The 21,680-nt window shown below is 43.9% G+C and overlaps 1 protein-coding gene across 9 annotated transcripts in view; it reads left to right on the top strand.

Annotated features, from left to right (window-relative positions):
• CADPS (calcium dependent secretion activator) overlaps positions 1–21,680 on the top strand; it is a 227,458-nt gene that overhangs the window by 177,266 nt on the left and 28,512 nt on the right. For 6 of the 9 annotated variants that reach the window (XM_075714588.1, XM_075714587.1, XM_075714586.1 and 3 more), the window contains 5 exons: positions 698–839; positions 10,795–10,950; positions 13,841–13,988; positions 19,545–19,619; positions 20,690–20,773. In XM_075714588.1, the coding sequence (XP_075570703.1) occupies positions 698–839; positions 10,795–10,950; positions 13,841–13,988; positions 19,545–19,619; positions 20,690–20,773 (605 nt within the window). Of the gene's footprint in view, positions 1–697; positions 840–7,539; positions 7,687–10,794; positions 10,951–13,840; positions 13,989–19,544; positions 19,620–20,689; positions 20,774–21,680 lie in introns of all 9 variants that reach the window. The other 3 variants (XM_075714582.1, XM_075714581.1, XM_075714580.1) reach the window with 1 other exon arrangement.

Here is a 21,680-nt window from a genome sequence, read left to right as displayed (position 1 = left end):
TGTGTATCGTTTTATATGTGTGTACTGCATTTATTTAACACGGAGTAAAACAGTCCCTGCTTTAAAAGATTTTATTGACGGGAGGAAAATATTAAAGTAAATGGAATCAGGAGTAGCTCAGAAGAGTAGTGCTTTGTGAAATAAGACCCTTCTCCAAAGCACATGGGCCCATGCCTTCAAAACCCACGAGGACTTGGCACTATCCCCGTGGTGCGGCCGCTCCCTGGGGAGCTGGTGGCAGAACTGGCATTGCCTCCGGTTAGGTCCCAGAGGAGGACCCCAGTTAGGTTTCTATAACCATGTAAAAAAGCCAGGGACTCATCCTCAGAGAGCAATTTCCAGCATCGTGGTAGTGAGTAACCAAAGCAGAAATGATTCTCCTACCTGCAAAAGCCATAATGTTTGCCATGCTGTATTCTTACGTCCATTTTATTCACAGGAAGTAATAATGTATTTGTAAGTTTGACATTAATGGAAAAGAATATTCATTGTCTGTTTGTTTGTTTGTTTGGAGTAAGAAGCCATTCCTGCTGTCTTTGTCGTGAACATTGGTGCCTGATGCCAGCTCCTGTTATGTTCTTGAAGTTTCTTCCTGTTTGCTGACAAATTCGTTGTGTAATGAAGTGCCATGCTGTGGTTTGTTACAGAGGTTTTAGTAACAGTAGTGTCTTACTATACTTTTATTTATCTATTCTAGATAATTTGTGCAATGGAAAATTCCACAAACACCTCCAAGACCTGTTTGCTCCACTTGTTGTTAGATATGTCGATCTGATGGAGTCCTCAATTGCACAGTCAATTCACAGGGGCTTTGAGCGGGAGTCATGGGAGCCAGTAAAGTAAGGAAACCTCCTTTGATACAATCGGAATTTGGGTGCAAATGGATGGAGATTCATACGGAGATGAATTAGCAAACATTAGACTGGACATGCAGAAAGTGCTTTAGATTTTCTAGTTTAATGGTAAAAATAGAAGGCCTGATCTTGTCAGGGTTTTCAAGTTAATGAGGGAAATGGTATTTACTTTTTGAAATGCATTGCTGCCTCAGTTTGAACCGTGTGCCTTTGGACATGGAAGCATGAAAATGTGAAAACCTTCTTAGCTGGCATGGCTTTTTGGATCCTGTTCTAAAAGGCCTTTTCCAATGCTGCTTTTGAACTCAAATAGCTCCTCTTCAGAACAAAAACCCTTGCTTCGCTGTGTTCAGTCCAGCCCTATAACCTGTGTGAGTCACTGCTGTACTTACTCTTCCCAATACTCATTTTTGCCACCCACCCCGTGGAGGGATCGTGCAGCGTGGCGCTTCTCGCGTCAGCCCCGCGGCTGGTGGCTGCACGTGTCCCCGCGTCCCAGGGCAGCTCCGCCGGGTCCCAGCTCCCTTGCCTGTAGGATTAGGCGTGCAGAAACCGTAGTGCAACACGGGCGAGATGATTCAAGCAGAATCAATTATTAAATTTGGAGAACTAGGCATTTACCAGCGAGAAATGAGTAGCCTGAGAGAAACCCAAATTGAACTCAAGAGCTGGTGAATGATAAAAACGTGGCATGTGCTTTGGATTACTGTTGTTATTTCACAGGTTTTGAAGCATTGCTGAACCCTGTCATGCTTGCTCTAAAAAGCCAAGTCAGATCCTACAAAGGAAAAGAACTGACTTTTCCTTCTAATAAAGGTATTAAAAGAGAAAGATTGACCCTTTGCAAGCAGGATGAGTCTGGTGGTGGCTCAGACAGGGGATTTGGACCGGGTGACCTCTGGAAAGACTATTTTCCCTGCTTTTTTTGTGATTCTGTAGGCAAAGTTAAGTGGCACTGCACTCTCAGAGGTTGCTGTATAAAAGAACGTGTGGTCTTTCAGGGCTTTTCACACCAAATATGTTCCGTTTACAAGGAAAAGAGATTTTGTTCGGCAGCCAGCCTCCCATATGCAACCTGGAGTCTGAGTACCCAGGTTTTTTGCTTTCTTTCTTGTGCATCCTCAGCATCCGTAAGGATTCTGCCTGCCAAATTTCAGGCCTTTTCTTGACACCTGATCATCCCCTCTGTTTTGAGTGGGGTTAAGTGGCTGGCATTCAGGATTCTCTCTCACTTTCCATTTGCTGTCTTTGGTCTGCAGGCTAACAGGATTAAAAATCCTAAAAAATCTTGTTTCAAATAAGCAGATGTGACCCAGAAAACATACAAGAAATAGATCTTTCGAGTAGGAGAATGCCATTTTTACAGCCACTCCTTCAAGCAGAATTGCACTTTGAAGTTAGCATTAACTCTAGTTTCAGAGCTCTGCTTTAGTAATGAGTATGTTTGTATTTGCTTGTCTGTTATGAAACAGAGGCAGTTAACTCTGTGTACCTGTCCACCTCAGTCACGCAGTCAATAAGCAACTCGTTCTGCTTTTTTCTTTTGTCAGAAGCTGACATCATTTTGGCTTTTAATGACTTTTGTGGCTTAACTATAGATGTCCATAAGTACTTGGCTGTGGTACTTGCCTGTCAAAATGCTTTACCCCTGGGTACGCCATTATCTATCATTTTCAAGTTATCTTTGATAGTTATGAAAGATCTTTTCTTAGTTCTCTTGTAATGGTTATTCCCTTCTGGAGTTCCAGTTACAGAGTGCTTTGAGCGTTGCGGTTTCAAACAAAAGCCCAGGATGGACTGTCTGTCTTACAGACTTGGGTATTTAAAAGATTTCTTCCAGCAGGGAAGTGGGTGCTTTTCACAAGAAGCTTGTGTCCATCTGGTGAAAAGATGCACTCCAGGATTTTTTTTTTTTTCACTAGTTGGTATTTTGTTCTTGTGTCTCGCACACAAAAGTGCAAGTTGCAAATGCTGGCTTAACACAATGTGACCCAGTGAAGGAAGATACCAGCGAATGCACAGAGGGTGGCACATACTGCATAAGGAAAAAGAGGGGTGTCGTTCCTAGGATCTTATGACAGTCTGGATGCGCTGTTCAGAACTAAATGTTAAGGCATCTTCATCTTTTGCCTCCTGGGCAGACCACCTGCTCCTCTTTGCCTGATCGACAGTGAACTTGCAGAAAAACTCAGGTCAGAGACTTATTTTGTTTGATTTGCCCTCATGTATCTACCTCCTTCTCCCCCCACACGTCCATACTGCAGCACAGTTGAGTTTTTGGCCATTGATTCTCAAATAGTTTGGACCAGCCGGTTCCCATCCAAGTCATGGCCTTCCACTGCCACCTCTCCGGCAGAGCTTTTTGGGAATTGGGAACACTGCAGTATGTTCTTCCATGGCTTTCCTCTGCTTTGAAGAAAGGCCTTCAGGTTGGCCAGAAAAGGTAGATCATCGTGGCTGTCTGTTCCACTGAGCTTACTGTTGTCCTGCTTTGGATCTCTACAGTGAATTGTGAGAAGGAAATCTCATTATCTCCTGTTAACCAAGAAATTATTCCACAACACAGAGCCTTTTGAAAGGGTTTCTCTATGGTCGTGCTTGCAATCAAGGCTGAAATATGTAGCCCTCCATAACCTGACCAGATGGCAGTTTGCAAGCATGTATTTCTTCTATTTTCATTGCTGAATACTCTGCACCTTATGCTACAAGGAGTGAGGTATAGAAATCACAGTGAGAGAGATACTGTGAAGTATTGAAAACATGGGGGGAAAAAGCATCGATGTAATGTGCTCATGAGGGCTATGTAATCTGCCTCTGCAGAGCTGCTGAATTTGCAGGGGGTCCGTGCCCTATAGCTAGAGCAGCTGGTGTGCTTGTATGAATCCACGCAGAGAAATGTGGAACGCTTGTCCTTCGCACAGTCATCCAAATACGGAGGATACAGAGTAGGTCTGTTCTCTGGTGAGTTGAGAGGTCTCGGAAAAGTAGGGTTTGCAATGGGGTTTTTTTCACGCTAGCTTCTCAGAGAACGCTGATTTATCTTGCAGCCAGCAGACACGTACGTGTGTGTGTGCGTCTCCGTGTGTGTGTCTGTGTTGGAAGATCTTTTTGGGCAAATGCTAAAGCTGGTGCAATGACAACCAGTTTCAATCGCTTGACTAGGACATTACTAATTGACCCATGGCTGTCTCTACCACACCATAGTCCTGGCTTTAGCATCTATTAATTGCTCACTAACCCTTTGCAAGCTATTTATAAATGTATCATTAATATAAATGTAAGAACTTGAACAGTATGATCATACTAATCATTTTATAAGGTTGTACTACTAGTGAAAAATGTTTCCCCTTAAAAGAAGGACCGTTGTAGTGAAAATGAGTATTTTTGTTACTATTCTGGGTGTCAGTCAGAGGGAGAGCACAGATTTGTCTGCCTACTTCACTATCAAGCTCTTTGCTTCACATCAAGGCTTTTGTGAAAAGATTTGCTCTTGAGCATTTTCTCAGCCTAGGCAGTAAGGTTGTAAGCATTTATAGTGATGGAAGAGACAGGCGCTTGCTTCTTCCATCACTAAATTATTTCAGGCATCCCGCAGGAACTGAGCATTTAAGTATGGACAAGGCTCTCGTTTAGCTCTATTCTGAAGCCAGGAGACAACTCAGTAAAAATACTGGGATTTTTCTGCCCTCCTTTCAGTACTAGGGCAGCTCTACAGGAGCAGCCCCTGTGCAATTGAGCTTGTTTTCTGTGATCGGTGCTACAGTACAGTCTGAGTGTTGGGATGTTGTCCAGGGGTATGTTGCCAGTCTGTTTGCACTGAGAATTTCCCAGCAGACAGTACAGGTGAAAGCCATTTACACAGCTACCAGACACAAACGGGGGTGAATCAGAAGAAGCCAAGAAAACAAGCAGTACAGCTCCAGAGTGTGTGTCTTTTATCAAACGTATCAGGATCCAGTCCTGAAGCTGAGTCGTCTTAAATCAGACAGCCCTCATCTTGTTGATGCAAATGCCCACATTCCCTGCCTGATGGCTGAGGTTATTTTTAGCCATCTATATTAAATAGGCATGGCTGGCTTCTAGAAACAGTTTCTCATCTTGGACCTGTAGTTTTATGGTCTGAGCAACTGCAGGCTGGAACATTTGTTGGTAATATTAATCATTTTTTACAGGTCTCACTGCAACTGTTAGTCAGATAATTAGATTGGTTGAACCTGCAAAACTGTGCATGTCAATTCAGGAGAATATTTTTAAAATTAGTTACTGTATGTTAACATAATATACTCCATTATTTTGCTGTTTTGTTTTGTTTTAAGAGTACCAACTTATTCTTGCAACATATCCTTGCATCAGCAAAATAATGTGTTGTATAAAAAAAATATGTTTCCGTGTGAATATAGTATACTGTTTACTCTAGAAGTCATATTTTATTAATACAGTGTTTTTATTAATATAACACTGTCACTTCTTGAATTTTAATATTAAAACCAAAGGTCCTCTGATTTATGTATTTACCATCTGGCTAAGTTATTTAAGTTGCTTTTCCTTATACATTTATATGTTGTCCACCTCTTGCTATTTCTTTATTTATTCCATATCAGTATCTAACCACATGCACTGCCATTTCTGAAGATTTAACACTCTCTCAATCACTATGGAGTCTGTCTCTCATTCAATAATCATAGCGTCTTAAGAGCAGATTCAGTATGAATGGAAACAATGGACAGCTTTGTTACGTTAGTAAATTCTCGTATCTGCTTACTGCCTAACAAAGAGAACAAGTGGATAGCATGAAGTCAGATCTGTAAGAATCATAGAAACAAAAGAAAACAAGAACATACTTGGGTTTTTCCACTAGAAGACGACTTTGGATTGTGGTTTTCCTCCCCAACTAGGGATCTTATTCACAAAGGGAGAATGAGGATAAAGTCTATTCCCTAAGGCTTACCACCAATGACAAGCTGAGCTCTTGCAGAGATGTGGTTCAAATCTTCTGTTGCGTTAGGAGACATTTATTCAGTATAGCCAGCTCAACTGCATTACTTCGGTTTCTGATGTATAAAATCAAAGTATGACTCAAGGAAGTTGCTAAGATTTTAATATGCCTTGAAAGACATAGAGTATAATTTGATAGTTTTCCAAGAGTCCAGACAATGCTGCCTATACAGTAACTAATTTAATCTAGGGGAATGGAGAATGAGAGACCTCCTAAGGTGGCATGTCCTGGTATGGTCACTGAGAGCAGGGAAGTTTGAACGCTGAAGCTGTGTCGATGTGCATCAACAGAAAAGCTTTCAGTAGCTTCAGCAGTGCAGGGGGAAGCTGAAATCCTGAAGTCCGGATTCCATTTTCATTAAGCCCAAATAATGATCCGGTAAAAACGGTGTCAAAGCACCTGGTTGTGTTCCTCAAATGGGACTGTAGAACCATTGTTGTGGTTTAACCCGGCAGGGTTAAAGAATGGCTTGTGTCCCAGTGTGCCATACAGCATTACTGGATTAAGGCAGAAACAAGACATGCAAGATATACCTCTGAAACTGGCTTCTTTTCTGTGAGCCAGGAAACACGGGAGTTGGGTAACTGAGTTCTAGCTTTTGCTGATCCCAAATCCCACGTCATTTTTATTTTACTTGTAAAAGATAATGGTGATGAGATACTCGTTAAAACAGAATTAGACCAATTATAACATCTAGAGACCTAGCACACTAAAATATGTTGGGGTGTTTTGCAAACTTTGGGCATGCGGTGCTGTTACACCGCACATTGTTTCACGAGAGTATGTCGCATTAAATTAATACACTAGCGCACTTTTAAAAGATCTCTATTTGCATAAGAGTTGCATGTCTGAAAGTATTTATTGAAGTGATGATGCCCAAGTACACATGCTTCATAAATTAACCTTTGAATGTATTAGTCACCCCTTGGTCCCTTTCCAGCCAAGAAACACTCACGTACCAGTTCTGGATTTATTAAGCGCAATCATTCACAGTGCACATATGTAGAGCTGGGCAGCCCGCGGGACCCATTTTCTCCATACCCAGGAAAGCAAGGGCAGGATCAGGGCAGGAGTCTGCACTGAGGAAGAACCTTGTGGTTCACCATTTCATGCTCCAGATTAGCACACCTTTGTCATTTGTAGAGTACAAAATAAACAGGTTTTGGAGTGAAATCCTGACTCCATTGAATTTGATGGCCTGAAAAACTCTTATGGACTTCTGCAGGGCTGGAATTTCAAGCTCTCTGTTTATAATTTTGAATCCCAGTTCTCTAGTAGATCTCTTAGTTTAGCTCTTTCATCCATCCTGAGTGTGTCAGAACTGAGACTCACTTCCTTACGAGAAAGACTTTTCTGAGGAAACACTGTTCTCTGCACCCTGAAATGGTATCAGGACTTGAAGGTGGAGTTATTTTCTGTGGGTGTTTGAGTACTCTGTTAATTTGCTACTTTGTGATTCTTCTTCTTTTCATCCTGCTTTTTTTAAGTAACTTGCTTTTTATTGCAGACTGCAAACCCAGTACACTTAAGCTTCCATACTCATGCTTCTTTCTGAAATGTTTTGCTTTAGTTTTTTAACTGTCGTCGTGCTGTGAACTTTGCAGATTTGTTTATGAGTGTCACGTGCTTCTGCTACATCTGCATTGTCACTGTTATGGTATTTTTTCTTTCTGTCTGTTTCTTCCACAGGAGTTTAACAAGTAATCTGCCCAATGTGAATCTACCAAATGTGAATCTCCCTAAAGTACCAAATCTACCAGTTAACATCCCACTAGGCATCCCACAAATGCCTAGCTTTTCTGCACCGTCATGGATGGCTGCTATTTATGATTCTGAGTGTGTATTCAGTTCAAATTAGATCTCATTTAAATTTAAAGTAATCTTGGCATGGATATGTATTGTTTGTTTCTGTGCATTATATAAAACTTTAAAGAGTGATACAGTTAATTAGACATTTTCTGAATGAGACACTAGTGAATTTCTGGCATGTGTATTTTGAGGGGGTTTTTTTGTACAAATCTAGAAAATTTGTCTTACTCCCACTGAAAATTCGAGCAAGTATCTTGCTTTACAAAATAGCTGTCGACAATGGGACACGGTCTGAACAACGTACGAACCACAGAGCTTATAATGTGACATTATGTGTCTCAGCAAAGAGTTTTGTCCAAAAGAGAAGATGAACCAATTTCAGTGTCAGTCAACCAATTCTGTGGACCAGATGTAGATCTAAAAGTGAATTTTATTTAACGGAAGCTCCGCATTTCCCAGATAATAATTTTTGTCTTGATTTTGATGACACAGAAAGAGGAACACCCTGCAACAACTCTTATCCATGTTGGGGGAGGCTCCAGAGAGCAATTAAAGCTCCATAGCCATCTTTACAGCCTGAATAATGCCACGACCTACTAAAGAAAGATATTTTCAACGTGAGCTTTAGATTATGGGCTGGAAATTCAGGCATGGTGTCAAAGCAGTCGATCTGTAGGAGCCTTGTGCTCCCAGGTCCCTTGTCCGAGCATCCCAGGGTGCACGGGTGGAGCTCAGGGAGGACATACCACAATCCTGAGCACAGATTAGGCAACTGCTGTTCTTGTAGCAGATTTCCCTTAAAAGTCCCAGCCACCAAGCAGTATGGAGGGTGGGACACCCTCAAACTCAACTTTTGGCTCAACCCAAATCTCGGCATTTGAGGTAGCTCCTCTCCCGAGATGTCCTAACACAGGAACTGAGATCTTGCCAGTTCTCCATCCAAATTCCTAGAGGGTTACTTAGGGTTGGCATGGGGTGATCTCAGCCAGCGCTACACAGATGTGTTGCTTTTTCCCTACCTTCTCTACTTAAAAGATAAAACTGAAGAAGCCCCCCAAAACTACCCCTGTTACTGTTACTGAAACACCCTTGATTACATCTACAGCTGGAGTCCACCAAAATGCCTCTGCCATTAGCCTCGTGCAGGCTTTATTGCATTTGATTTTTTAATAGATTTTACAAACTTTTTAAATATTAGCACGGTCGTTTATGTTTCAAAGCTATACAACTCATATTCATGCTAAGATAGCTATATTAAAGGCTAGCTTAGGCAGTTGTCTGTAAAGAGTACTTGAAAGTTTTAATCTTTCTCTGTGCATGCTTTGTGGTATTGCCCTTGAAAAGATAAGAATCATGTCATGACAGAAAATTGGATAATCCCTCTGAAAATGCTTGAGCATCAATGGTACATTGCAAGCTGCCTGCATGATTATAGGGTAATTGCGGTGCTCACAAGCAAAATATCAACAGTGCATCTTGGAAATTAATATGCTATATTGTTTACTTGCACGGAGCCCTAATCAAAAGTGAGAAAAAGACCAAGAATAATACTTTAAAAATTTTGCAACCAAACAGGTGTCATAATGTTGCTGTAGTAAATACCAATTACTATATTAGTACGTATTTAATTGCCTAAAACTTAAATTCATGTATTTCCAAAACTGGGTTTAGACTGTTAAAGCTTATTTATACCCAAGCACAGGTTTGAACCAGGCGAAACTAAACACTGACAGTAGATGAACGCTTGAGGCTGTTGTACAAACTGGTCCCTTGGTGAAAGGAAATGCCTGATTCTTTATCTTTTCATCTCCCTGGTTTCCTTTTACTCACCCTTCCCCTCCATCAAGGACATGTTACCTGTTGCTTAGTGTCGGATACGTTTCTCCTACAACCGAGACGATTCATTCTTTATCTCGTTAACGCTGTTAGCGCAGGACCCCGCAGGACCCCTCTAGCATGTTGGGACTACGGTTCTCACCTTGCAGTAGCCGTGTATGCATTAGCTCCGATCTCCTCTAGCATTAACTCAATGCAGCTGGCATCTGTCACAATAGAAACACCCTCCCTCATCTGTTTCTATAGATGATGTCAGCACAAGTGGTAATGCATGGTGTGTTAAATATCTTATAAATTACCGTGTTAGCATTAGTGGTATGCGAGGAGGGGGTTGAAACTCTTGAAGCTCCCTTGGTAATTGTTCGGAAAAAAAGTGAGGGAGAAGGAGAGAGGGAGAGAAAAGGGTTATGGATGCATAAATTTCTCTGCACAAACAGAGCTCAATCCAGTTCTGTATTTTTATTCTGTAAGTGGAGGTTTGAGATATAATTATACTGTGAAAAGAGCCGGTGTAGCTTCACACTGCAGGACCAAAGACTTCCATCTGGGCAGGGGTGTGGGTACAAGAATATACACTTGGGAGAGAAATTCAGAGTTTTGTGACAGACCAAAGATGTTGCAAAATAAATTTTACAAAATGGAAATTTGTTGTCCTATAGATGCCTTTGCAAGAGGCAGATCTGTGAAAAGGTGCAGCGGTCAATCCTGCCAAAACTCCTGGATATGAGATGTCTAGTGCCCTTAGCTCAATTGACTTACTCCGATTTTTTTTCAGCTGTTCAAGAGATAAAGCGTGTCCTCGCTCACCACTTGTTAGCACTGTCCCTTACCTGGAAACGGGGCCTCACTGGGGGAACAAGGCAAACTCAAGATATAATTCGGAGGGGGGAGAATTGCATGAAACCCTAAATCTTAATAACTGCATACAGCCTAGTATGGCAGTTATTATTGATTGAGGATTTTCTACCACAATTTTTGGCCTTAATTCTTAATAATCACATACGTTAATGTGGTTATTAACTAAGGCTGATTTTTACCATACACACATTCTTCCTGTTAATATGTGTAACTCATAATGTTGTCTTACTCATCTGGTCTGGAAAGTTTTGTGGGTGATGACAGCAAGGTAGATTAGGCAACTGTATGGTAAAACTCAAAATCCTGATGGTGGAGATTGCCAGCGTTGTCCTGTGTATGAAACTACTGTCTGCTCTACACTTGTTGCAGGAATGGTCTCCACATCAGGTTACAAAGAGCTTGATGCCACTTATGACTTTTGTTCTCATTTTGCCCTGCCAGCAATGGATCAGGCACCTCGGAAGATCTCTTCTGGAAACTTGATGCCCTACAGACCTTCATTCGGGATTTGCACTGGCCTGAGGAGGAGTTTGGAAAACACTTAGAGCAACGCTTGAAGCTTATGGCGAGTGACATGATCGAGTCCTGCGTGAAAAGGTACGTGCCCATGAGCGAACTAGTCATGTTTCTCATAGGACCTCACAGGATGCAATGTTTTTTTCTGTCTTAGGATCACTGAAGCTTCACTTCAACCGCCATTTATTAGTGACCCCAGCTCACCTCCGCCCAGCACAGGCGTGGTGGAAGGCCACCCTATTGCTGTGAATTGTGGACTCTCCCAAGCCAGCTCTTCTCTGTTGAGGCTCCGGAGGTTGCATAATCACAATAAGGCAATAAATCACCCATTCTTTCAAGCTTTATGGGACGTTACTTATTTTCAGTGCTGCACGTGCAGTCAAGTCCTTGTAAATGCAGTTTGCTGTTGGCAGGATTGAGTGCTGGAGGCATAGTTCTAAGTAAGATACCAGCACCCACCTAAAAACCACAAATCTATGAGAAAACAAGCAAAGAAGTGATCCCAGAGAGGGGATGCTGTGTAGCTTGGCACACAGGCTTCACGTCTGCCATCAACTGAGAAAAGCTGTTGCATCATCAGCCACATTATAGGATACTCATCTGCAAATCTTCCAAAACAGAGAGGTTTCCTTAAAAAACTTTTTGACCGTACAGGCAGCTGTCATTTTGAAAACAAAATGTTAAGATTAAATGTCTAACCTTTCCACAGGTTTTTTATTTATGTCTATTTGGCATCAGAGGTGATGAGGCAGGAGGAAGAAATGAATTTTGCATTCCATTGTGCAGAAATTAATAGACAAAGAGACAAACTAAAGGAAAAATGGGTGCCAAATACAGCTGGTAGATGCTAATATTAGCTGCAATGTGTGATATGGCTGTTCTGTACCACAGTTGCCTGGCCACTCTGTAAGTGCGAGCGTGGCATTTATTGTTCACACGTTCCTCACAGTCTGGATATGCAACGTCACCGTAGGAGAAGGCACGTTTGGTCCCCGAGATGTAGGCAGGAGACTCACCTGCTGGAAGGCAGACAGCTTAAGGCTTGCTCTGGAATAAAACCCAGTACATTTTAAGTGCAATGAGATGGTCATGTCTTTGGCATTGAGCAAGTCCCCCTTTATTGCAGCAGCTCATCTTTGGTCCTTCGGCCGGCACGAACGCTGAGCTTCAGTTGTCCTCCAGTTGTCAGACCATCCTTTAGGAGCCAAGCCAAAGCTGGAGCTCTGCTCTCTGCTCTTCCCCCAGCACCACCAGCAAAACACTTATTTTCTCTTTTTTTTTTTCTTTTAAATTGGAACCAAGGCACCTTTGCTACACCTGCAGTGCAGTTATAGCTGTGGTGATCTATAGAAATCAGACCAGGTTAGCTCAGCTGAGATAACTGGGAAAAATAAGCAAGTTTCCAGGTACATCTGAAGAAGGGCTTGTGTGCCTGAAAGCCGAGGTTCTTTTCCCAACTGCTTCAACCTTTCTACAAATATGTTGCCCCTCTGTAAAAACCTGGCCCAGCTTGTAATGGTATGACTATATATAATGGTTCTGAGCATAAGTAAGTAGGAACATGCTCATTTCTGCAAGGAGATGGAAAATCCCAGTCGCTTTGGGTCCTTTCAGTAATTATCAAGATTCTAGTCCCCGAGTCCAGGCTAAATCTGGCACTGGTAATTAAATCAGTTCAAATGCCACTGCTGATGTAAACCAATATGCTGCCTTCCCTATTTATATCACCTGCAAACAGGGCCTGGCTAAGGTTTCTTTAGCAATTTCAGTTTGACACAACATTTTTCTTCGCGTCTGTCTCTGAACTGTTGAATACCATGGAGGAGCCACCCCGCCTTCCGCACTTGGTTGTATTTTGGTGCTGTCAGGAAAGCAGCCCTTGCAAGGAAGGCCTGTTTCGCTCATAAATCCGGGCAGGAGGACCTATGTACCAACTCAGATCTCATCCCAAGAATGGGAGTTTCACATTTGTAAATGAGTTTTCATTTGCATAACCCTTGGGGGATCATTCAAGATCAGAGTTATTCCTGAGCTGCAGCTGATATTATTTGTTATTTCTAAATTGAAGCTCCTATGTTAATTTGTTGGCAGATTCTGTCTGATGTGATAATTGTTCTGTGTTAGGTTAGATTAGTGAAGCATCTCAGGAATCTGCAGAGGGGCTCCAAAGAAAGGCAAGGCAATGCCCACCGTACTACAGAGTATTCCCCCTGTTAGAGTCACAGATGCCTTGGTATTTTAAAATACGACATGGGATAAAATGCTGTAGTCTTTGGCCCAACAAAGCTCTTGGTGTAACACGGTTTGTAACTGCCAGGAATGTCAAATTTGAGCTCAGTGAAACCCCAGGAGAGCAGCGAGGTGCGGGCTCATGTGCGATGTGTGTGTTCATACGTTCACGACTGCACCCGTGCACCTTTTGCAGACGTGTTCTGGTGAGTATGTATGCTTCAGGGAAACTACTTCTATGAACTTATGAGACAATTAGGAACTTTCAGCAAGCAAGTAAAATCATGTAGACCTAAAAATGCAGTGATCTGGCAATGTCCTTTCAGTCAAGCAATGAACAAGCTTCTGTTATTTGTAGTTGGTATCATGGAGCAACAGGAGCTTCCTTTAATATGTCAGGCTTGCTATTTGTCTGTGGTTATAAATCAGATAATGCAACCAAATTATAGGTTGACACTGCTGTTTGTAGCATCATCACACTGTTTATCAAGCATGAGAAAGTCATAGTTTCCTTGAAACCGCTGCACACTTTATAAATAGTGTGTATTCCGGAAAGTGGGTTTCTTTTTAAACTGGGAAATCATTTTTAGTAAAAGCACATTTGTAACAATTGCACTATAACACCCCCAGCAGCATTTGGCCTTCTGGTTTGTTGAACTCTTCTCAGTATTGTTTCACATTATTATTAGCTTCAGTATGTTAAAAAGCAACTGAAATGTCTTTTTTCTCTTTTCCTTAACAGAACCAGGATTGCATTTGAAGTAAAGCTGCAGAAAACCAGCCGATCAACAGATTTCCGAGTCCCTCAATCAATATGCACCATGTTTAATGTCATGGTGGATGCCAAAGCTCAGTCAACAAAGCTTTGCAGTATGGAAATGGGCCAAGAGGTAAAAATGCAGGTTCTTCCCTTCAGAGCTTTTAAAGGCAATGTCATGAAATTTCCTATCTCCTGCTGTGCTAGTTTCAGAGGCGTTATATCAGTTGTGGATTTAGCCTTCCATATAGAGTGTGCAGATGAATATGCAGGGGGTTGCTCTCAAATAAATCTAATTAATGTAAACATTCAGAATTCCTGTCACTTAGGAGTGACTTTTTGCAAGGACTGTGGTGTGCATAAGGTATCTCTTAAGCCTGCTTGATGCACGATGACCATGTATCTTGAGCCATTAACTGCACCTTGGAGCCAGGTGTCGGCAACACACCTTCTGTGTGTGACTAGTTTCTGTAGATAAACATAAGGAAAATGGAAGTGCCAAGATGTTGCTGTGATGCTTGTAAGGAAAAAAAAAAAAAAACAAAAAACAAAACACCAAAATAGATAACTTCCAAAAGTAGATTGAAATTCCAGCTGCTGTGACTTCCTTGAGTACTGGCTATAATCAGCAAGCTTGATGATCCTGGATTTCCAGGTTCTTAATGACTCAAGTTGGCAAACAACAAACCTGTTTTAATTAATTGCTGGTCAGTTTTTTTCTTCTGAAGCCATAGTTGCAGGTTGAAGTTTCTGTGAATTGATCTATGAATTAGAAAGACTTGGTAAACTGGACTAGATTGAATGTATCATAATGATCATTTTACTACAGCAGCTTCAGGCCAAATTAAATATTCCTATACCAGACTAGAATAAATTCACAAATACTGCCTGGCTGTCCTATCCTGCTGCTTGTCAGCATTTCCTAGATAAGCCCTTTCGCTACAACTTCCCATGGTCAGATTTTGCAGTGAATCATTATAAGTTGTTGGTTTGGTGTTTTTTTTAAGTTGTTTACCTCACCCTGTTCCTCTGAGAGGACTTGCTCCAAAGGCCACTGAATACAGCAGGGGTCCTTGCCTTGATGTCAGTGGTGTTTGGATCAGACCCAACTGTTCTTTTTATTTTTCTTATACATCTTTCAGTTATGACATTTTATTTGTGACAGTCACCTTGCAAGAGAGGTTTCAAACTGCTCATCATCAGGTTCTTCCTTCGTCCTCCAGGACAGCTGAGGCAGATCTTGAGTGGGCTTTTGTTGTCCGAGCCTGGACATGAACTTCTCTACCGTTTTCTGTTCCATATTCATACCCATTTATCTCCCCAAATCCCTCAGCCTGCAGCTGCTGCAACATCTGCCCTGGCAGTGCCCCGTCAGCCAGGAAGGGCCATGGTTGCGATGCTCCCCACTGCAGACGAGGATCAAACCCTTGTGCGTTATACTAGCACAGTCCCTGGGGACAGGGACATTTTGGAGATCAAGCAGACTCCGATATCATGACAGAGCAAGCTCATTGCATTCGTAAAACTGTCACGTTAAGTATTCAGATGGCACAAGATCGATAACATCAGCTGTGTCGGGATATAGAGTGACCAGGCACTCGCTGCATCTTTCCATGCTATCTTGTGGTGCTCTGTGCTTGCCACAGTTTCCTCCGAATTCTGAGCATCAGTCACGTTGCACATTTGGCCCGAGTCAAACTGCAAGTGAGAGGGGAGCGGCAGCAGCACGGTCGTTTCTCCGCTGTTCCCAGCTGCAGCGGGGATTAGCTCTGCAAATCTGCCTGTGCCGCTTTAAGAAGGTGTTTGGTACGGCAGCTCGGAGACAGCCTAACTCCTGTGGCAAGCAGCAGTCGCTGGGGCATGAGGTTTTTAACAGATAGCTGAACTAATAGACCTGTAAAGCGGATGTAAATTATCGGTGCATAAGTTACCATTTAGGGCGGCAGGATTTTATACACCCTCCCTTTTTCTTTTCTTCCTTCTAATGAGCATTCCTACCTCCCCCTCCATTCACTCGTGCTACTCCGTATTTCAGCTACCTCCATCTTCTCTTCTTGAAGCTGTCTTAACCTGTGCGCTGAGATGGTCGCGCTGGGGGGGTAAGATAGAGATCTGTCGCTACAGCCCATGAGGGGAGGACAAAATGCCACCCCTCCTCTTCCAGTCCCGGTGGAAATGATGAGACAGTCAGATAGACACCAGAGGGATGAGAAACCCGATTTTGAGCCTGCGTCTTCCTCCGTAATCTGGGGAGCTGGGTCTGTGCATCGTTGAGTCCCTCTGTGCCCTGTCCCTGGTGCGTGGCCGCCTGCAGCCCCGCTGGGGAGGGGTGGGCAGGGAGGGAGGCACAGCCGCTCCTCGCCAACGGGACCCTCCCTCAGTGCCGCAGCCGCCGCGTGGCTCCTAAAATACGTGCTCCCTTTGCAGACAGTTCAAAAGCAGCAAGAAGGGCTCAAATTGCCCACCGCGGTGCTCGGGCAGGGGCGTTTGGCCAGACCTAGATGGAGATTTTGATTAGAAACAAACCACTGATTTTTCTGACGGTCCAAGCTGTACGTGAGCAGAGGCTCTCAACACGTTCCTTGACCTCGCTCCTCCTCCCACCCCAGTGGCCTTCCCTATAAGACTACCTTCAGTTACACTCACTTTAACAGATACTTGAATGCATTTTGCGAGCATTACCCTGTGAAACAAACACCCATCATTTCATTTCCATTTCCTTGTCTCTAAAGGCAGCTGTTAAAACATTTGGTAAACATACTTTACCATCTTAAATATTTATTTTTCCTCTGAATTTTTAATACATCTAAGGGGATAAATGTATGTATTAAATGTTTCTCAGTTGGTCTAGTATGTTTCTATTTAATATCTAAGGTCAGATGGTCCTTAGAGAAATACAACGTACACACAATCTGTTACATGACAAGGCAAGATACTCATCACATAAAGTCAAGTTGAATCATTGTAGTGCACTGATTATGGATTGTAATAATCGAGCTAATAGAAAGCTGCGGATGAACTCGATCGAAAGTGGGGGCTACGCTTGGTGAAGCAAACCAGTTATGCAATCTTTAACCTTGGGCATTTTCATAAGGAATGTAGAAGGAGCTGTTGGAAACACTGGTTTACGAGCCAGGCGCCTGTGAAAGCAGCACCAGGCAGTCGTTTTCCAAACCGCCGCCTTCTCCGCCCCTGTCCTGGCCGGGGCTCGTCTTCCCAAGGTGGAGCTGGGGCTGCAGCGTGGGCATGGGCATGCAGACCCAAAGTCTGCAGCATGGGTGCACATCGCTGTGGCTGCCCGGGGCAGGACCCGCAGCCTCACGGGCCCTATTCTGCGCAGTCGCTGGCCCTGGCGCCGGGTCTGCGTCTGCCCCAGCGACTGCGGCCGCAACGGCAACGAGCGGTCAGAGTCCTACCAGCACCGCCTTGCTGCGTGCACAGGGTCCTCTCCTGCTCTCAGAGCTGCCGTTGTATTCCATCAGGGCTCTTATTTGCTTTTTAAACAAGCTTTTAATTGATTTTAATGCATTGGTCAGTGCATTTCACAGTGTATTGTTTGGCATATAGCTAGCCATTTTTGAGTTAAAACTCATTATTTACCCAAGGAAAGCAGTTAGCTAAATCCCTGGTTGTGAGGTCTTACACACACAGAAAATGCAGCAGCAGAAGGAAAACGTCATGGGGAAGACACCCCCAATATATGCACAATCCCTTCAAGACGTGTATATGTCTTGACCTGCAAAGCAGGACATGGAAGTGGGAACTGCAAATGCAAATATCACTTGCTTGCTCATGTCTGTTTTTTCCTCTGAGCGGGCCCAGCAGATCGCAGCCTGCGGCGTGGCAGTGCCAGCCTGTCCTCCCGCGTGGGTGAGACTCTGAGGGGCCCCGGCCAGGTCCTCGGCCGCGGTGTGCTGCACCGTGCACCCCTGCCCTGCCTGCCCTGCCCTGCCCTGCAGCAGGGCTCGCCCTTCGGGTACGTCCTGGTGAAGGGTGTGCAGCTGCCCCGATGCTGAACGCTGCCTGTCTACAGCCGGTCACCTTCCTCTTCGGAGCGAAATAAAACTGTAAGAGACTGTCAGCAGTTAGGTACAATCCTGTCCCTTCCCCCTGTTTTACTGCCTGCAAATACTACAGGTAGCTATCTCTGATATTTCAGTGAAAGGAGGTTTTGATCATGTTTCATTTTCCATTGCTTATTGTTTCTGTGCATGATGCTGCTGTTCTCATATGTCCCTTTGTTTTTAAAGACTTTGGTTTATTTATTGTTTATCTTCATATTTTCCTGTCTTTTGCACTTTCCTCTTTATTTCTGTCCCCAATCATCTGAAAAGTTTGCTAAAGAGTGGGTAAGTGTGTCCTACTTTTATTTTCTTTTTTTTTCAAATTCCTGTATTAATATGTTACTGTCATAGAAAAAAATCCCCAAACTGTAGAGCAGTTCAGAGACTGCCGATCAGACACTGAGACCAACATCTAGCATTTGTAAAACCCTCACAGTCTTCCTTCCCAAAGTCTGATTAGTATTTAAAGCAGATTTGTCTCTTTCAATGTGATTTGATGTTAACATTTTAAAACAATATTAATGCCAAGTGGTAATGAATATAGTGACTAGCACCAGTGCTTGAAATGTTTGACTGAAAAATCAAATGTTTTGTGTTGGAAAGCAGTCATAATCAGTATTTTCTCAGTCCATTGAAAATAAGAATATACTGTATGTTTTCACTAATTAAATCTTGTATTGGAAACAGGTCTTTTCTAAATTAGTAGAAGACTGTATTTTAGTACCTATTCTAGCCATATTGCAGCTGATTGCATCAGAGCTCCCAAGCTAAGCAAGGTTTGGCATGTGCAGAAATTAGGTTGAAGACTCAGAAACGCTGATGCTGCAGGCGCTGGCGTTGGTCAGCCGGTTCTGAGCTCGTGCCGCAGGATCTGCTGACACCCAGGGCTGAGGGCTGCACTGCCCGCTGGCTTTTGCATGGGACAAAAAGGCTCATCTTGGTTTGTTGGGGGTTTTTAAATCTATCTTACAGTCACCGAGCAAAGCATTTCAGCAAGTGCTGAATTTGAGCCATGTGCCTGCTGAAGCCGGTGTGTAACACGCGTTCGCGCGCTTTGCCGCAGCAGGCAGGAGGTGCACAGCACCATCTCCGGTGGTTCAGCCCCCTGCAGACTCCCCTGCTGCAGCAGATCCTCCCCACTCCCCTCCTGAGGGCTCTGTGGTTTGCGGTGCCCTGGGCAAGGGCTGCCCGTTTCCCTCCGGCGGCAGGCGTATCTCCTTGTCAGGGGTGATCCATGTGAAAAATGAACAGGATAAGGCCCGCAGAACTGAAGCAAAAGGACTTCAGGGTCTCTAGGAGCACTGGGTGCTGGTGCTCTCGGGCATGGCAAAGCCTCCCCTCCGACCTGTGCCTGTGGCTTCTGGAGCTGCGGGCACACAGAAGAGGGCAGGGTTTGCCCATGCTTCACAGACGGATATAAGATTCTCCTGAACTGAAGGTCTCTCCTGTAAGTGTAAGTAATCACTGGCCACTATAGTGGAGCACAGGGTAATAAGCTGCATAATTCTTTGGTTTAATACTGCTGCATATTGTGGTTTACCAAGGGAAGAGGCTGACAACCACAGAGCTCTTGCCTCTGATCAATACTAATATTTTCCTCCCCCTCTCCTTTTATTTTTCTTTAGCACCAGTACCATTCAAAAATAGATGAACTAATTGAGGAAACCGTCAAAGAAATGATAACACTCCTAGTGGCAAAGGTAACCTTCGGCTTCAGGTGAAGTGATTCACTGTTAACATTGCGTTTTTAATATGTGCGTTTCCATTAAAATGTGACACATTAAGATGTTGAATTGGCTTCTTGTTTCTCACAGGCAAGCTCGTACATCTCCCAGTCCTTTCGTGGTGACTCTTTGATGATTAGGAACTGCGTGACATGTAATACGCTGCTAGCATTGGATAGGATTGCCGTACGGGGCCAGAAGTGGTTTTAAGGAATGGGTGTTATGTTGATGGGGTAACACCCCGTGGTCAGCATCACCCCACGGCACGGAGGGTAGCTGCAGTCAGGGGGTGGCACCGCTAAATGCTGCTGCGTAGACATTGGGGTGGCACGCAGAGGTGGTCACCACTCCTACGCATAAGGTTGTGCGGACAAAATAGCTCCTCTTGTGCAAGATCGCCATATGCTCTTCTAAGAAATTAATTTAGAGGTGACAGTAGTGGGAAATACATTCCAAAATGTCAGGTTTAATTGTTTGGAAATTGTTTTTCATCAGAGTCGGCTCCTCTAGCTCAGCTGCCAGCATTTCCCTTGGGTTGTTGTGTAGGTCTGGTGTGCCGCACTAACACAGAGAGGAATTGGTACGTAGGGCGAAAGATGGTGGGGTGTGTTTTCCTCTAGTTTCAAACTTTCTGAGAACAAGTCATCCCTATTATACAGTGGAGACCTTTAAACACAATCCGCCAACATATGCCAGTTCGATTCTTCTGCAAGAATACCCAGCTAGCTGCGTGCTTGACACTGCGTACTGGGAGCAGGAACCACCAGCTCCCCGTCCAGAGAGGCTGTGCTGGCTTCCCCGCGTGCTGCACCCACCTCCTGTCCCCAGCATCACCCATAACGCCGAGGGGTGACTCCCACCCAGCGAGATGTAGCACCCGAAAGGCAATGCTTGTTTCTCCCCGCCCCCCGGCCCGCTCCCTCGGGGACAGGTGGTCCGTTCCTTTGGCAATGCTGAGATCTCCACTGACTTCTTTGAAGCTGATGCTGATTTTTACACCTTTGTTCAATTATTAAAAATAATTGCAGTATTTTTTGTCTTCATAGTTTGTCACCATTTTGGAGGGAGTCTTGGCCAAACTGTCTAGATACGATGAAGGAACTTTGTTTTCTTCTTTCCTGTCATTTACTGTAAGTACGGACAATATTTTCCTTTCTTTTTTTTTTTTTTTTTCCCCTGGGTTGTAATCTCCTGCTCTCCCAGGACTAGATCAGCTACGTAATAATTCTGCCATTCTGTGATGTTTGAACACTGTAACCCCCTCATTAATGCACAACCCGTATGCAAATATACGGTACATAAACGCCCAAGATGCATAGGCTGTCTTACTGTAGCACAGTGTAAAGCTATCTCTAGTCATCATCCAGGCTGGTGCACTTTATTCTGTTGAGGATGCATATGAAGATGAGAAAAAAGATCATTGCACTGTTCACACACTTTCCCTAACTAAAGAAGTTGCTTCATTGCCACCTTGCATGACAGGTGTGTTCCTTTCATTCTGCCGGCCGTGACAGCGACCATCTTAAGAAGTAAAAAACAAAATAAGGGAGGTCTAAGGAGTGCCTTCGTGTTTCTAAAGGAGAACAAGGTGGGGGAAATGCCATGAGGTTACGAGCGCAAGGTGCGTCTCATGACACGTTTCTCCCTAACATTGCAGAACGAATCCACAGCTCATCCCATTACATATTTCCTAGAAAAGTACAGGACAAGAACAATATCCGTGCAAAATTGGCCTCAGTATCCACAAGGGTTTAGCAATCTGAGCTGTATTCCAGAAAAGTGTTGTGACAGCTTCTTAGGACAAACACATAGCAGCCGATTTTCAAAGGTCTTCTGAAAAGGCACGCCAGAAAGTTTACAAGAGCGTCTGTTTGCAAGCGTGGCTTCTCTTAGCTCAGCTCGCAGACAGGTGTGCACCCAAATGCATGTGTCTGGGCTCGCCTGGAAAGTTGCATTAACGTGTTCACCCACCGGCCCCGCTGCCCGCATGCGCACCCTGTCCTGCGCTCACTTGTTCACGGAGAGCGGGCAGGAGGC

The sequence above is a fragment of the Pelecanus crispus genome, chromosome 7 (genome assembly GCF_030463565.1).
Source record: "Pelecanus crispus isolate bPelCri1 chromosome 7, bPelCri1.pri, whole genome shotgun sequence".
Taxonomy (NCBI): domain Eukaryota; kingdom Metazoa; phylum Chordata; class Aves; order Pelecaniformes; family Pelecanidae; genus Pelecanus; species Pelecanus crispus.
Note: the sequence above shows the minus strand (reverse complement) of the source record. Positions and strands in the feature narration are given on the sequence as shown.